The sequence below is a fragment of the Grus americana genome, chromosome 9, assembly GCF_028858705.1.
Source record: "Grus americana isolate bGruAme1 chromosome 9, bGruAme1.mat, whole genome shotgun sequence".
Lineage (NCBI taxonomy): Eukaryota > Metazoa > Chordata > Aves > Gruiformes > Gruidae > Grus > Grus americana.
In genome coordinates this window covers 3474467-3491514 of record NC_072860.1, presented here as the reverse complement: position 1 = coordinate 3491514, position 17048 = coordinate 3474467, and the positions used below count along the sequence as shown (strand labels likewise).

The 17048-nt window shown below is 38.5% G+C and overlaps 1 protein-coding gene and 1 long non-coding RNA gene across 8 annotated transcripts in view; one reads left to right on the top strand and one right to left on the bottom strand.

Annotated features, from left to right (window-relative positions):
• UGGT1 (UDP-glucose glycoprotein glucosyltransferase 1) overlaps positions 1–17048 on the bottom strand; it is a 45793-nt gene that overhangs the window by 16148 nt on the left and 12597 nt on the right. For 4 of the 6 annotated variants that reach the window (XM_054836152.1, XM_054836151.1, XM_054836153.1 and 1 more), the window contains exons 12-26: positions 16085–16145; positions 12945–13036; positions 11073–11223; positions 10684–10803; positions 9539–9624; positions 8954–9089; positions 7904–8035; positions 5998–6162; positions 5662–5782; positions 4783–4881; positions 3394–3417; positions 2757–2851; positions 1887–2093; positions 1126–1257; positions 35–165 (exon numbers count right to left, since the gene is read on the bottom strand). In XM_054836152.1, coding sequence (XP_054692127.1) covers positions 35–165; positions 1126–1257; positions 1887–2093; positions 2757–2851; positions 3394–3417; positions 4783–4881; positions 5662–5782; positions 5998–6162; positions 7904–8035; positions 8954–9089; positions 9539–9624; positions 10684–10803; positions 11073–11223; positions 12945–13036; positions 16085–16145 — 1752 coding nt within the window. The remainder of the gene's footprint in view (positions 1–34; positions 166–1125; positions 1258–1886; positions 2094–2756; positions 2852–3393; positions 3418–4782; positions 4882–5661; positions 5783–5997; positions 6163–7903; positions 8036–8953; positions 9090–9538; positions 9625–10683; positions 10804–11072; positions 11224–12944; positions 13037–16084; positions 16146–17048) is intronic. The other 2 variants (XM_054836157.1, XM_054836156.1) reach the window with 1 other exon arrangement.
• The window catches only part of LOC129210321 (uncharacterized), a 33955-nt gene that overhangs the window by 5976 nt on the left and 10931 nt on the right, over positions 1–17048 (top strand). For both annotated transcript variants that reach the window (XR_008578380.1, XR_008578379.1), the window contains exons 2-4: positions 7923–8098; positions 10968–11045; positions 14336–14439. This is a non-coding gene — a long non-coding RNA (uncharacterized LOC129210321). The remainder of the gene's footprint in view (positions 1–7922; positions 8099–10967; positions 11046–14335; positions 14440–17048) is intronic.

The window sequence follows — 17048 nt, the reverse complement described above, 5'->3', positions numbered from 1 at the left end:
CCACTTTTTTGTAAGCCTCTTTATGTTTACTCACAGATCTTCTTCAAAGCCCAGCTGCTGAATCTGAGATTTGATTTTCTGTCCTGATGTCTTTAGTATGATATTCTCAAGGAGATGAAAATCATCCTGATTGAACATCTCACCATCCTCTAATGGGCCAATAATCTACAAAAAAACCCCCATGATCAGCATTAATAGGTAAAGGCTACACCGAAACAAAATTCAAAGATGCATTAAATAAATACTCCAGCCCAATCTCTCTATCAACTGTTTAAGCTGGTATTAATGTCAACGGCAGCAGAGTTTAACAGGTAAGTAGCTATTTAGAGCCAGGAGTCCCAGACTAAGGCATAAAATGCATGCTTACAATTTTCACTGAGTGCTTGGTTTGCAAAAGTCAGGCATGTTAAATTACACATGCAATACTACATCTTGAAAGGGCAATAGAATACCAGGCCCATTCCAGCAGTCCAGCAAAACTCTAGCAAATCTCACTCCTCTAGCCTTCAGAAGCCTAAAAGCTACCAGAGACAATTCTTGCTGTTTTGCTAATGAGAGAAAGAATACTGCCACTCATCACTTGAAATTTTTAGCCCATTAAAGTATACAGTAACCACTGGAACTTGTGGGGGTTTTTTCCTAACTAGCAAGCAGATGACAAAAGAAAACTTAACGCTGTACACAGCTGGGTTTCATTATTTGGAGTGAAATACTATTGTAACATAATTCGCCTAATCTAAGTGGCTCTTACAAAAAGAGCTGGTGGAAGAGACCAAGGCACCTTGATCAGGGCCAGATAGAGTAGCATTTTGCCCAGTGAACTGAAGCAGCACAATCTTTCGAATTTATCATCCCTTTCCACCCCTGGACTCAATTCACTGCCAACACGAAGCAGCTCTGTTATCAAGAGATCTGAATTTGTACAAAACACCAACAACTAACTGCACACTGTACAAAGAAAAAGTCACTGCAGGATGGAATAAATCAAACTGAAAGCAGTCCTAAAGACTGCAGAGACATAAAGAAGGCTGAGACTCTGTGTCTGATCCCCAGACTCCGCTGCTCAGGGCCTGCTTCTTTACCACATGTGGAATATCTCTTTTACTGTCTGCTGATTGATCTCACCCTTCCATTGCTGATCACAGCCCTCTGCCCCTTCTTCAGCTTTAGAACATCTCTGCAATATATAGCATGGGACAGAATAAAATCCACCTTGGGAGATTCAAAGGCTTCTTTGAAATTATTGATATCCATACCCTGAAAGAAAAGAATACTTGACATTGAAATGGGAAGAGAAGTACACCTCTGCACACTTTTTTTAAATGCACCTTTTTTGTTTCCATTCAAGAACATCTTCATATCTTGCTAAAATTTATTCCCCAGGCCCCTTTTCTTTGTGGTCTTAAACCTCGTTCTTGCCTCTCACCTTCAAACATTATCCCAACTTAGGATGTGAAGGGTCACAGCCTTATAATTGTTGCTACTTAGACCAGTTGTTCCATTCTTCCCTTCTTAAGTGATTCTTGCCTAACTTGCTTAAACCTACTTTGAGAAATCTAACTTTTTTCTCAGCTTTTAAAAAAGACTGTAGTTCTCTCTTAACTCCCCAAGAAACAACTGACTCACTCAAACATATCTCTGAATCTGCATTCCTTCTGACTTTTCAAAATTATGTAGCTCTGATATGTACGAGGATTTACTTTATTTTCAGATGGATATTTAGGTAATTTTACCTTTCAGAGCCAAAAAACCCAACACCACCAAAAGCAACAGTGTTACTCTTCATTGCTACTGCATCTTCTGTGTATGAACATTCTACACTAAAAAATTCATTAGAAGAACAAGCAAAATACCCTACCTTTGTAAATACCAACAAACATGCTTACCCCAACAGCAAACTCTAAGATGTCGGCTCCTGCCTCTAGTGCCTTTGCAATTTCTTCTTTTGCCATTTTGGTGATGAAGTTCTTGGCATTATTTGACGTTTGTGTCTGTAGAGCTGCCCATATGGCTTTAGCAACAAGTGTATTCTGGCTATTTGGATCTTCACTAGGATTGTTAATCATGCTAATGCGAACATTATTGCTGGATTTCTGTGTTTAATGAAACATATTATTAGGAAAGTTTTAGATTTCAGGTATGTTTTAACTGAGAAGAATAAGTCTGTTTCATTAAACTCTGTATCAAAATCTTTGTATTTCTAAACCAGAAAACCAGATTCCAAATCAGGTAATTAACAGCACAATGTTAAAAGGATAAAGGAACTAATTTAGCATTAAGTATTTAGTTTACATATAGGCACCACTGTGACAGGAATCTTCTAGATAATAGTGCTATGTAAGAGATATAGGACCATGGCCACCACTCAGCGGTCTGGCCAAACAGTGCTTTGGGAGTAAGCTATCTGGTTTTATGATTCAGTTATCTTCCTGGAACGAACAGGACAGAGCAGAGAGCAATGCTCATATTCATCTCCAAACCAAAACACAGACATCTTCAATTGAGAACCAGGGGCTTAAAAGAACATCTTTTCTGTATTGTATTAGTGTAGTGCCAGGAGGGAATTCTGCCCTAGTACAAGAAGGTCAGTGATAGTCCAGCCCCTACAAACAAGATGATGCTGGATATAGAGACCCTGTGGGGAGAACCAATCTTCCCAGCTCATGCAACAGGAAGAAGCACACCCTGTGCTCTTCAACACTCTACCTACTGCTTTATTAGCACTGCTTACCCATTGAAATGAAAGCATTACCCACCTGATGTTTAATTGCATCATACAACAATTGCCTCCCTGAAGGTTTATCAAAATCACCAACAATCCAAAAAGTAACTGGTCTAACAAAGGAATCATCTGCAATTAAAAAAAAAAAAGTGGGAGAAATTTGAGGGTGAAGGGAAAGCAAGCTTCAGTTTTTCCTCTTTTGAAGGAGAAATATGATGCACATGCAAAGGTTTCAAAAAAAAGTAAAATTATATAGGAAAGATATGGATGAAGCTAAGCTATGAAGTCTGGCAAGACAAGAATAACAGTATTGGTATTACATTAGGTTTCATTTACCTCATTCAGAAAACCCACATGGGACAGCATGCATCACTGTTTCTATGCTGGATTTTTTTATTAATATGGTTTTTTGTTTGTTAGCTACCTTTCTAATTTAGAAATTACAAAGGAACCTATAAATAACTTACAGATTCCAACTGGTGTACAGACATATCACTTCTTCATACTGAAGCTGTTAGTTCACAAAATCAGTTTTATATAGAGAAAAAAGTGCTGAAGCAAACATGCATTTAAACAGTTTCTTCATTTCCTGCTGGTTCTAAACCCAATGTTATAAAGGAACCAGAAAATTCCCAGAATAACAACATATGAAATGCTAAAGCATGAGTTACCATAGATCTCCTTGGAAGACATTCCTGGTCAAAAAGCAGAAAGGAAAGGGGGAAAGGAGAGAGATATTAATAATTTCATAGTAAACCCAATGTGTAGAAAGAAGCTGCAGCACTGTACTGGGCATAACTGAATCACTAAAGTTCAAGTCCAACAAACAACATATTTATGATAATTTTATTACAATAAACTTTGACTTTTTCTTCCCCTCAAATAGACTGATGCTTTATTTTCATGCTACAGCACTAATTATACTACATATTACCAATTTCATACCATACCATGAAGGCATCGTTCTGAAGACCGTTTGCAAGAACTGCCATGCCATTATGACTTGGCTGTTAACTATTTCTGTTATCTTCTCTCTCTAAAAACTAGCATGACAGTGCTATTTCAGTACTGTTGCTGAGCCAGCAATATGTATAACTTTCCTATTATTTTAGAAAATAAATGTGCTAGAGTATTAGTGTAATCAGATACCAGTTATTAAATATCTGAAGTGACAGAAGGGGCAGTCACCCAAAACTGTTGAGCCATGGGATTTCAAACTAATGCACGCTTTCAAATGGCCATGCGGAGGCATAAGTTTAATTAATATTCTACAAAGGGAAAACAAGAAACTCATTCAGATCTAGGTGGCTGAACATGAACCAAGGGCAAATACGAGACAGAAGGAACAACGGGAACATTTAAGGCAGTGTGTACAGGTGGTAGTGGCTGGAGATAGTACTGGGGAAACTTGTGAGAGCCTAGTAAAGAAGACAGACAGGAACAAGAGGAATTGGTTCAAATGACAACAGATTATTTATGATGCCTAACTGCAATGGATACAGGAAAGGCCTGGTTAAGCTCTGTCTTATGTCTGTGCACGCACTTCTTAGATTGAGAAGTACAGCAGAGTTTTAACACTAACAGAAGACTTTATGTATAACTGTAATAAAACAATACTATCATTGAAAAAGTGGTACATGCACTGGAGCCATGTTAGATGTTGTCTTATATAACGGGCAGTAACAATTTTCTTCTGAATCTATGTAACTTTCAGTAATTTTTAATTATGAGGCAGAGAGCTAGAACCCTTTCTGTATTTTTCTAGTCAGTGTCACTGCAGGATCAGAGCTTACATTGCTGCATTTCTGGTGGTCATTTACGATATAGCAAGAGCAGTTCAGGTGGGACTTCATTATTCACTGAAGGGTGGGTTTAAAGAAGGGAACATTCTTGTTCCATGTAGATGTCACACCTTATAAAAAAATCTTTCTTTTTAACACTTAGATTGCGCCATTACCCACAGGCCTTGACAAGGCTCAGCGCGTGTGTTGAGTACCGTACACACACTTGGAAACACACGTAAGATTAGATTTGGGTTCATAATCCATGGCAGATGTTACCTTTCTTTGTTAAGTAGGTCATGCTGTTTGCAACAGCAGCCGTCTTATCTTTGGAATCCAACGTGGTAAATCTAGCAAAGTCATCCACGTAAAAGTTATCTGAGAAAGAGAAAGAGCATTAGATGCCAAAGCAAACTATTCCATGTAAAAGGAAAGAAAAATCACTACTATTACCAGAACAGTAAAAACACATCCCATTTTGTTCCTCATGAGACTGCTTTTTATGTCTCATTTCCACTGTTAATATATAATAAGCTGAGGAATACATTTTTTGTCATCTCACAAGTTACATTAATAACTACATTGCATATTTGATATGCAGAAGTCAGTTGAAAGAATTGTTCAAGTCTCACTTAGTTGAAGTTAATTTATGTAAATAATATACATTTTAAAATCCACTGTGTTACTATTTATTTTTCAAGCAACTCACAAAAGGTAGTTTTTGCAGTACTGTCATTATACTGCAGAGTCGCTGCATTGAGTGTTAATACATTTAGCCCTGAAAAGTTCTGATAAATATATGGCACAGCAAATCTTAAGTAATCACAGAGATGACTGTCGATCTCTACTCAGAAGAGGGTTAGAAATAAGAAACAAGCTGTTGCTTTATACATTATATGACTCTTCTTGGCTTTCACTAGCATTGCTAATTTCTCAACTTCATGAGTCATATTCCCCTAAAGGTCTGTACGAGATTTTCTCGTTTTGAAAAAATCTGTAGACATTAATGTTGTTATTGTACATAACATCTCCCCCAGCACCAGGGCTAGAACATCACTTGGGGGCCTGCTAATACTTTGCACTAGAGCTTTCTGTTGGGACAGCAGAAGTCTTTGATTCCGATACTTCAGGTTTAATGCAACTAAAAGCATCCCTTACTCATTCCTGTCAGATCTAGGTACTCTCTGTCAGACGTTAAGATTCTTGAGTTAATTCTTGGAACAACATTAGGCTGGTTCATTATGTACTCAACCACATCTTGGTCATTTGATAATTCACCCTGAAAGAAAGAAAAAATATTTGTTATTTCACATGTATATTCCACCTTAGATAGCTTAAAAAAAACAACCAATTAAAACCCCAAAACAACAACAACAAAAAACTCAAGAAATTATGCAAGTTAAGTTGTCTTGTGTATTACATACTCAGGGACTTTGGAGTCAGTTTTTCCAAATCTTGTTTCTCTCTAAAGTCACAGCTGAACTCACCACCTACCAGGTACACGGCTCGCTGGAAGATGCTTGTAGTTTCCAGGATTTTGTGCATTGTCACGGTTTCTAGGTCATCAGGATCCAGCTGATCTTTTTGAAAAGGCATCCCATTGAACAGCACAACAGGGAGAGGACCTACACCTGTTTGCTCATAGTAACCTTTTGCTGCCTAAATACAGGGAAAGAAGTAGCTTTACCATGTCAGCCCATTAACATGAGGGTTCATAATATTTCCATGTAATATCCACACAAGTCTATTCTAAACACACCAAGATGTCCTTCCAGCTTTTATATCACACAGACAATATTACTTTTATGCAGTGTATAAGACACTTTCTGTGTCTTACATGCAGAAGATGTCCTTGTCTTTCAGATTTTCAAAGCAAAAAGAGTTACTTCATAATACAGAAATGCAAAATACTACATTAAGTTTGTACTGTAAATAAATTAATTCCAATGAGCACATTCTGGTAATAGCAAAAAAAATGCACAACTGGAAATCTGACTTTGCATATGGAAGCAAATGCAGCACAAGCATTCACAGTTGTAAGACAGGGTAGAGGGTTTTTTGTTTTATTTTTTTAAGAACATGTTTCTTAAACTTGTGAAAAAACAGTCACTTGTGGGGTAGGGCATTCTTATGTCAAGATAAATTTCCCCATTTCATGTAACCACTGCAAAATGCACCATCTCTGTTATGGACAGAAGTTAATCAGGTTCTCCTGTTCAGAGGTTCTTGTTGAGGGCTTTCAAGGCCTTTTAAGGACACAGATATCACAAAGCTCAGATCCCATGAAAGAGTGCTCAGTATTGTTTTAACTTGTGTCCTTTATATGGCGATAAGCTCTTTCTAAAGGCTTCCTTCCTTATCCAGAGGCTTTGCCATGTTTTAAGACATGGTTGTGCTGAACGGTGTCAAGTACACCAGTCGCAGGGAGGCCTCCAGAATGGCCTCTCAGGTCTTCTGGAGGATAGATAGCACTTTGCATGTGTTGGGAGTTTCAGGGGCAGTTGTTGCTTTTGTTTTGTTTGGGTTTGATTTGGCATCTGGTATGTAAACTGAAAAGGCCTCTCCAGTCAAACAAAAATGTCTGTCTGTCTTCTATTGCTTTTCCCTTCACTATCCTACATTGGAAGACGGAAAGCATGTGTGCATACAAGCCTATTTATATAACCCTGACCACACTCATTACATTTACAGATGTAGGCAGTATCACTGTGTTACAGAGCTACTGTACACAGTATTTTCACTCTTTCTTTTAGAATATCCAACAAAAATATAAACATCCCCCTATAGAACCTCAAATAAAATCTGCTTCATTTCACATATAAGTGATCGAACAGTGATTTTCTCCCCCGATTTTCTCTGTACAGAAAAGCATCAACCCTAAAAATAGCTTTAAGAAATTATTTGAGGATGATTGTTGAATGCCTTGCTACAGGAAAGGCATTTTGAATTCATCATCATTACTTTATCTCACACAGTACTCAAATAGTGATAAAGAAAACCCACACCAATCCTTCCCACACATTAAGTCCCTTGGTTTTCTTGTGAACCATTCCATCACCGTGATTTTTTTTTCAAGCAATTTTAAACTATACTGATGTCTCCATATCAGAATGAAAGCAAGACTTATGAGTCACAAGAAAGTTATCTCGGTTCTGGTACTATACATACGGACTTTTAAAAATCTGTATTACAAGATGTTATATATATTTTATGTATGTTATATAAAGCTTTGCGATGAACATAAATACTTAAAGTATTACTAAAAGTCACCCAATGTGATAACAAAACCAGCTACCTGTTTAGTAGGAGAATTGCATCAAGAAATTGTATGTAACTATATTTTAAAAATGGTGATAAAGCAAAAAAAAGTGAAAAAAAGCTCTATTTCATTAATTCTTACCTTTCTGTTTTGATCATAGGCAGAATCAATTCCCAGAATGCTGCTGACTTCCACGTAAGGATACTGTTTCTCAAGAACACTAACCACATGCTCCACTTTCAGCTGATCTCCTGTTTTCACTTTGTTATATATCTGAAAGCAGGATACAAATACAAGTTTACAGCTGCAACTGTAAAGCTTCTGTCCTTACCAAAGGTAAGTTGACCTGTCACCTGTATTCCAGTAATTATAATAAGGCATTAACAGCCAGATCGCAAAACATATTTTTGTATTTATTAGCTGCAATTACTCCTGAGCTCTTGTAGCTCTTATGATTATCTTGCTTTACCTCATAGTCATTCTCTTGAGATTGGAAGGAGGTAAATATCATGTATTTCTTTAAATAATAACTTGCATCTTTAATTAGAATAGGTATTTGAGAGGGAAAAAGTAGTGCTTAGGGGAAAAAATGCTCAAGTAGAGCATATCCAAAGAGCTACCCTTCCCTTCAGAACTCAAGACATGCTTGTAAACAATACAACAGACCTCACATGTAAAGTAGGTAACTGCTTTCCTCTTGAAGGCACAAGATTTTACTTCAACTTATAAATATGTACCAAAAAAAAAAGAGAATAAAAGTCATTGTCTTCAAGTCACCAGCAGTTTAATATTACAGTATGCCCCAGCTTGTAGATTTGTACAACAATGTCAAACCACAAGTGAAAATGCACTTGCTAGTACCTATAATATCCTTTTATGTGGCAAAGTATGCAGCAGGAATTGTTCAAAAGAACTTATAATCTCATTGGCAGAATGAGCAAAGAGGCAGGATCAGAAAAACATGCAAAAGTGTTAAGTGTCACATTTAAATCTAGTCTCACTTGTTAAAGGTAGGTCAGAAGCACTTTGCAAAGAACCATGTATTATGTGGTACTAGTGTTCAGAAACGCTCTCAATACTCGCCGAGTCAAAGAAAAATTTCTTCCGTTATCTACATATTAGCACATTAACATAATCTTACATACAGGGAAACTATCAAAACATTAATTTCCCTTTCAAATGAATACTTACAGACATGACAGTCTGGAAAGCATAGTTATTGTCCATTTCTTGTGCCACATAATTGTATGCCCTAAGGAGGGCAACACCAGGATCCTGAAGTCCATCAACATCCTCTGAATCATTAACCACAAAGACTAGTCCTATCCTGCAATCAAACAAATCCCCAGATCATTATTATATTAACAGTCAATCAGTTCTTCACACAACTGTCAGCTATGGTCATCATCTTAGACAAAGGCTTTTTCTGTCATGGACTCCTAAGATTTTGAACAGAGCAGCCAGGAATCAAACTTAGGACATATAATCTCTAAAGGTGAATCCATCAGAATCTTGCTTTTCATCTTGCTTTCATCCAGAGTGCTTGCTTTTAAGTTTCTTTTGGACTGCTAAAGAAACCAAACATTGTTTTGCTACTAGCAAAAGTTATATTCAAAAATTTTAAATAAGAACAGTATTTAGCAAATGCCCTTCCCAACCACCAGTACAAGATAACTGAACATTCCTACAGTGTCCTACCAATGAGAATTTTAAAATTGCAAAAGTCACAAAAATAAAACTGATGTAAAAAAATACCCATTAAAACATAGCAATTACCTCAGTGGGATGTGGTTACTGAAGAACATCTCTGCCACATTCAGTAATTCCGCTGTGGTCTCGTGAGTAGGATCTACTATCAGCACCTGTATATAAATTGCAAGTGAAAAGCGTCTCTTCCCTTAAGAAGATAGCTTCATTCATGTCTCAGTACAGAATTATCATCAGTCCTATTTTATACACTGCCAGGGAGATGAGGCCCACTAAATAATAGTTTCTTCTAAAGTCTTTAAGTCCATAGTGTAAAACACGCTGACTGAACTGCTCCTTTAACCAGAAGAGACCAGACTCCTTGCGTACTTTATCTTCACCTCAGTATCCCCTAGCACCTAGGCTTCTGCCTGCACACATACACAGATCCACCCATTAAGATGTGCATGGGAGATAGGCTTTCCTCAGAGCTGAGGAACACAACCCCCTGGAGAGCCAATGCTGCTAAGACGCTCTCAGAGCAAGTGCAAACCTGGGCAGACCTGGGCCATTCAGAATGAATTTAGGGCCCTTTATTCATGCCAAGCGTTGCCTTTTCATTTAGTAATTTCAATGTTAAAAGCGTGGAACTCCAGAGAAAAATATAACACGTTAATGAATGACCGCAAGCTGCGGGAGCAACTGCCTATTTGCCTGCCACATGACAAGAGTTACAGTACAGAATTTACAAACTCCTTATTAGATCTAACTTTTAAGTAGTTTACCTAGAGACTAAAAGGACACCCAGGATTAAGCTGAGGACTCATGATGACCTGTTGAAGTCTTGGTGCAAAAATGCTTTCTAACTGAAACAACTGAAGTTGGTCTTAACCCTGTAAAGAAGATACTAATTAACAAATTGGAGGGATTTCATTAACCACCCTCAGATACTTCACAAAGCTGAAATGCATCAAAATCTCATTTCTCGGGTGACAGTTTTTTCCACTGATGAGCAATTTGTGGCGTCTAATAGATGCCAGAGAATCATGCTCAGTAATCTCTGAATATCAGCCCTAATTTACTATTATGGGTAGAACAAAACCTTTCAGAAAAGCATGCTATCTCAAGATATTTAAGTGACAGGGAGTCCAGCATATGTCTAGGTAAGTTGCAAAAGCTAATGTCCCTGCTGTTGAAAAAATGCACGTTTCCTTTCTAGTCAGATTACTACTTACAAAATTATGGAAGTTTTTTCTAATTTGTCTGATCACGCCTGGAAATGTGGGACGCAGCAGTTCTTGCACGTTGGAAGGCCAGGAATTATACCGACTGTCAACTTCAAGATTGTTGATCCACTAAGAAAAAATAAAGGCATTTAAGTGATTGACAGTCCTCCTGCTCAAGTCTGAGACTGTAAAATATTGTAAAATCGGACACTATATTGAGAACTGTATGAATAAAAAGCTTTTTAAAAAGAGCTAATTATATTTATAACCTTACTTTTATTTTTTTTCTTCAGTAGTTTCAGAGCTGATTGTGAGATAAGAACAAAAGTTCCCCTGACAACTTAAGAATGCACTGCCCAGTGGCAAATAAGGTATTTCTTATATGAAACCATACGCACTGAAATAGCAGGACTTCTGATGTCCACAGCATAGTCGGAATCTGATGGCTGGATGTTCAGCTTCAGAACATTGTGCAGGGAAAGACCCTCAATTCCTAAGCTGTGCAGGCCTTCCATAACACGGGCTTCATTGCGTAGCACATCAATCAAGCTGGGAGGAAAAGAAAAAAATGTTGTTGAATTTTAAAGACACAGCAAATAACTTGCTGTTATCCTAAGGGTTAACAGATGAAAGGTATAAGCAAGTCTGCCATGTCTGTGCATTACTTCTTACTTATCACCTATTTCTATCTGTCCTAAGAAACTTGGGATAACTTTAACCTATTCAATTCTATTTCTAGGAAAAACTATATTAAATCAAGATAACTGAAGCATGATATACATATGTAATTTCAATTCCACATTATTGAAACAAATCTTGACAAAGAGATATGGTAGTTTTCACATGAAGACTTAACAGTGGTTTATCCTCTGAGAATCAGTGTGCTATCTTCAGAATAAAATCTGTATGTTGACAGTCTTGGAGACCAAAATCTTGCTAGTCACAGCACAGATCAAAAGAACAGTACAAAAGTGACTTCCCATTCCAATATTCAAGGGTATTCCAGTTTTCACTGGAATCAGCTTTTTTGTTAGAAATGCACTTCCATAAGAGAAGGAACCACAATTTGCTGTTTGTGGTACTGTGGTGGGTTGACCCAGGCTGGAGGCCAGGTGCCCACCAGAGCTGCTCTCTCACTCGCCTCATTTACTAGACAGGGGAGAAAAGGTATAACGAAAAGCTTGTAGGCCGAGGTAAGGACAGGGAGAGATCACTCACTAATTGTTGTCACGAGCAAAACAGACCGAACTTAGAGAGGGAATTCATCTGATTTATTACTAGGCAAAACAGAGTAGAGGAATGAGAAAATAAAATCAACTCTTAAAACACCTCCCCCCACCCCTCCCATCTTCCCGGGCTCAACTTCACTCCCGGCTTCAACCTCCTCCCCCCTCAGCGGCACAGGGGGACGGGGAATGGGGGTTACGGTCAGTTCATCTCACGGTGTTTCTGCTGCTTCTTCATCCTCAGGGGGAGGACTCCTCTCATCGTTCCCCTGCTCCAGCATGGAGTCCCTCTCACGGGGTGCAGACCTTCAGGAGCAAACTGCTCCAGCGTGGGGTCCCCCACGGGGTCACAAGTCCTGCCAGCAAACCTGCCCTGGTGTGGGTTCCCCTCTGCACGGGTCCACCGGTCCGGCCAGGAACTTGCTCCAGCGTGAGCTTCCCACGGGCCACAGCCTCCTTCAGGTGCCTCCACCTGCTCTGGTGTGGGGTCCTCCACGGGCTGCAGGTGGAATCTCTACACCCCCTCATCCTTCCTCCATGGGCTGCAGGGGGACAGCCTGCTTCACCATGGCCTTCACCACGGGCTGCAGGGGGATCTCTGCTCCGGCGCCTGGAGCTCCTCCTCCCCCTCCATCTGCACTGACCTTGGTGTCTGCAGAGTTTCTTACATCTTCTCACTCCTCTCTCCGGCTGCAAAAGCTCTCCCTCTAAGTGTTTTTCTTCTTCTTAAATATGTTATCACAGAGGCGCTGATTGGCTTGGCCTTGGCCAGCAGCGGGCCTGTCTTGGAGCCGGCTGGCATTGGCTCTATCAGACACAGGGGGAGCTTCTAGCAGCTTCTCACAGAAGCCACCCCTGTAGCCCCCCTGCTACCAAAACCTTGCCACGCAAACCCAACACAGGTACTTAACAATTAAACCTAGTCTAGGTATAGACTTTGTCAAGAAGGTTCAAAACTGCCTAAGTGACTGTACCATCTGCACACAAGCAGGATGCAGGCTCCTAAACAGGATACAATTATTCTGAAAAAGAAAACATTCCTACCTAAATATGTCCTGAGTGTCTAAATCAATAAGTAGTCCATTGATGAACAGGGCAGAATCTCCTGGTTGTAATCCTAATGTTCCTTTGAAATACTGAAAGAAAGTAGAAGGCCATTAGAAGAATGCCCTGCACAGAAAAAAATTACTAGAGAGTTTAACGTGCCAAAGTTGCAGATTTTATCTCCCTTATTGCATTACATTACTTCTCAACTACAGTCTTGGCTGACTGTGTGTGCACATCCATACTAGAGGAAAAAACAACTGAAGCTATTTAGCGCATAGATACCTAAATGGGACTTCTATTTGTTTCTACATGATTCGGTAGTGTGTTGGAAAGTCCCTGAGTAGACTTTTTAAATATACTCAGATTAAATAAAAGGAAGGGCTTGAGAGAAAGAATTTAATTTTTTTCAGCCTACAGAGTAGATAGACAAATAGTATCCAGTTACCTGTCTTGGCTCTTTAACACACAGTTTTCGGCAGAACAGACTTAAACTGCTGAATGTTGCGTGGTGCTCGCTAGTGGAACTAAGTACTGTGTTTAACGTACCAGTTAAGTCCTGAGCTAGTGCATATGTCATCAATGAAAAGTAGAGGAGCTGCCATTTGTAGTCTGGCCTCCCCAAATTCAGGCAGCACAAATGGAAAAAGTCTTATCAATATTTTGGAATTTCTTCCAAGTACCTCTAAGCAGTACCCCTTTTGAGTGGATAATTGCCCCTGAATAGAGGCACCATCACAGAGAACAATTTTGATTCAGGAGAGCTGAATAAAACACAGTCCTCCTGAAGCATATTTCCCAACTCTAGCATGGAAAATTCTGCGTAAAAACTTAAGAGGTATTGGAAGAAAGCAATGTCATTTTTGTCTTGCAGTACCAGTTACAAAATTCTATTAAGAGACATGATGAACACTGAAGGAAAAACACAGTATTTGGATATTTAAAATCACTAATAGAATGAAGAATGTGAGCAAAGCAAACAGAGGAATAGCAAAGTACCATGTGAAGTACCAAGAACAGGAAAGCAGCATCTAATCAGGAAGAATGTATATATTTTATTAAATAAAAAAAAGCTCCCAGAGAACAGCTGAGTACATGCAGTGTTAAATTGTATCTTTTTGTGGATAATTACACAGTAAACTATAACTTGCTAGTAGCAGTGAACTTCACTATCAAATAATATCCACACAAACTGAGTCATGCAAAGAATAGCTTTAAAGGGCAGGGTTAGATCTAGCCAGATCTGGATCTAGTAGCCTAGACATACTTTGAATAAAAATGAATCCACAAAATCATGGGTTTACCTGTGGACCAGTCTGATCTAACACATAACAGAAAAGCCACCAGGTAGCTTTAGCTTGCACTTACATTCTATACTTTGTCCCTTCCAGAACCACACCGGACGACAGTGTCAAACCGCATCCCTTCTTTTCTGATTTTATCGCTATTGAACAACAAGGGATTTCTCTTTCAGAACAGGAATCTCAGGGGACTTGTAAGTAGATTTCAGGTAACTTTGCATTTATTACTAGACTAGCCAAATATCATTGATTAGATGTTAAACAAAGACATAAGTGTGTACTTAACATACTTTGTATTTTTCCTGTTAATACCGAGTGAGACCGAAATGTATGAATAGATCAGCATAGCTCATATAGCAAAAGCTGTTGTTTGGCTTTGGTTTTATTACCATCTTAAACTTCTGTTTTGCACTCTATCCAGACTGCACTACCAGGTGTATTTTAATTGTACAAAATTCTGTACAAAAGCCTGTACAAAATTCCCAAGTGGCTAGTGGTTTTTTTCAGTACACAACAGAGCTGTTGAAACATTTTTCTGCAAACACTAGAGCCTACTCAATGACCTCCAGAGGTCCCTCACAACTTGTGGGGTTTTTTTTATGATTCAGTTTCAAAGCACATGTAGACTTACTTGGAGAGCTGTTAAATTTTATTCCTTCACTAGTTTCACACATAAAACACCAACATTGGAACTATTTGCTCCACACAGAACGCATCATTCTAAGCCATGGCAGAAGGTGGCACAGTTATTCCGTGACTTCCTTGTAAAACACTGATGAATTCAGATTATCTAAGCACCATCTCAGATTGGGTAAAGAGAACTAAATTTTTTCTGCATCCTTAAAAGTGTAAGAAGATGCTTAATAAATTTGCTTTTCAAGCAATAGCTTTCTAACAAGCAGTGTTCCATTCAGGTCAGACATTTTTTAAATAATTAAAAATATAACTACATTTTGACTCTAATAACCTCCACTAAAAAGCACTCACACTTTTAACATCTAGTTGCTTTTGAAAAGTTCAGAAAACAATCAAAACCTAAAATCAGTAGCTTGAAGTGAGCTTCTTTTTACCTATTACCCAGGACAAATAGTGCTATGACATTTAGACTTTACACATCTGCTATACCACTCAAATAAGAACTAGGTCAGAGACTGAAAGAAGGCCACCCGGCAGGCACAGTCCTACAAGGAACATATTAACCATCTCTATACAGCTTTAGCTGGCAAGCCATCACTACAAACCTGTAACTTGGAAACTAAGTAAGGACTGACGTGACTCAGTCCTGTCCTGTAGATCAGATTAAGATAGTCTGCATGGAAATCCTAAGAACACCTATGCTGCATGTTTTCTGTAAATAAACATTTTCTGCCAGGACTACAACGTAGTACTTTCATTGTATTTAAAATGAATTTTGTAAAGATAAATATGGTTAACAGATTCTGAGTTCAGATACCAAACAGAAGGTTGCTTTCGTATACATTAACAAGTGCTTGCCAAATAACTATCTGAACACTTGACTACTGTGAACAACAGTAGTAGGGGCAGCTCTGAACAAAATCCCGTATCATCATTCCCCAATACAGTGATCTCATTCAAAGAATTCATGACCAATATTTTCATATTTGAGCAAACAAGCTAAATTATGCTCCTAATTCTTGTTTGAAAATCCACCACTTCTTTACTTCCCAGATGCATATTATGACAAAATTGTGTATGAAAATACCAGGTCATTACTATTGAGCAAAATATAAACTTTTTAATAGAATCATTAATTTGAAAGCTTGAATTTATATTAAAGCATAAGTGCAAAAGCACTACATTACTTTCTGGAAGCATTACCTTTTGGTTCTCTTCAATTTCTGCTCTGAGTTCCGAAGAAACAACTGTTTTTGTTATGGCTCTACAAAAATAAAAACACGCTGTGAATCATCTTTCTTTTTATCTAATGGATAGATGAGATATCTACTTATCCTACTTTTGGTACCTTATATATAAATACATTTAGTCTCCTAGTATAAAGAGCTGCAATCAGAAGCACTTGCACTTTGTGGTACCATTAAACAGTAGGATGCACTATTTTTTCTTATACTGTATAATTCAACAGAACATAAAAATGTTAACCACATGCCAACTCTCAGTGTCTAATTTCACATTAACTGTAATAAAAATGGACAGCTGCCAGAAAGGTAGAGGGGGAGGCTGGCAGCAGAAAATAGGGGGATTTCACTCCTCATTGTGGGTTCCCATTCCTTTCCTTACATTGCTTCTAGTGAATGGCGAGTACAGCTCACAGATCTGACTGAAAACGCAATGTGTGTGCAATGCCTACCTTAAGAAGCTATAAACAGCACAATCTTAATATCGGTTAGTGGGGAATAACACCAGAATTTAAGTTCTCTTTGCTGTCAGGTATATCTCCACCTACTCAAAAAGGAGGAGCTCCTATATCATCATCTTCACAACCCAGGTCATGGAATTTATCAAAAGAAATCTATTTCTAGACTGGTTGGGCAGCCCAGATAGTGACTGAATTTCTTGAAATTAATTTGAATATGCTGAAGACGGTCATTGACAAAGTGCAAAAAAAAGTGGAATTGCATATCAGTCTCTGACGGGAGATTGACTGGGCTGTTTGCCAAAGTGGATCCCAGAAGAAGAGCGGGATCCAGTGAACAGATAAAGCGACCAAACAAAAAGCCGATCCAATAAATTCTTGAGGACTTGATGCAAAAGGTTCAGAAGCATTTCACAATAAAATAGCATGGGTAATTCTGTCAAATTTTCCAGTCCACATCAGCTGCCA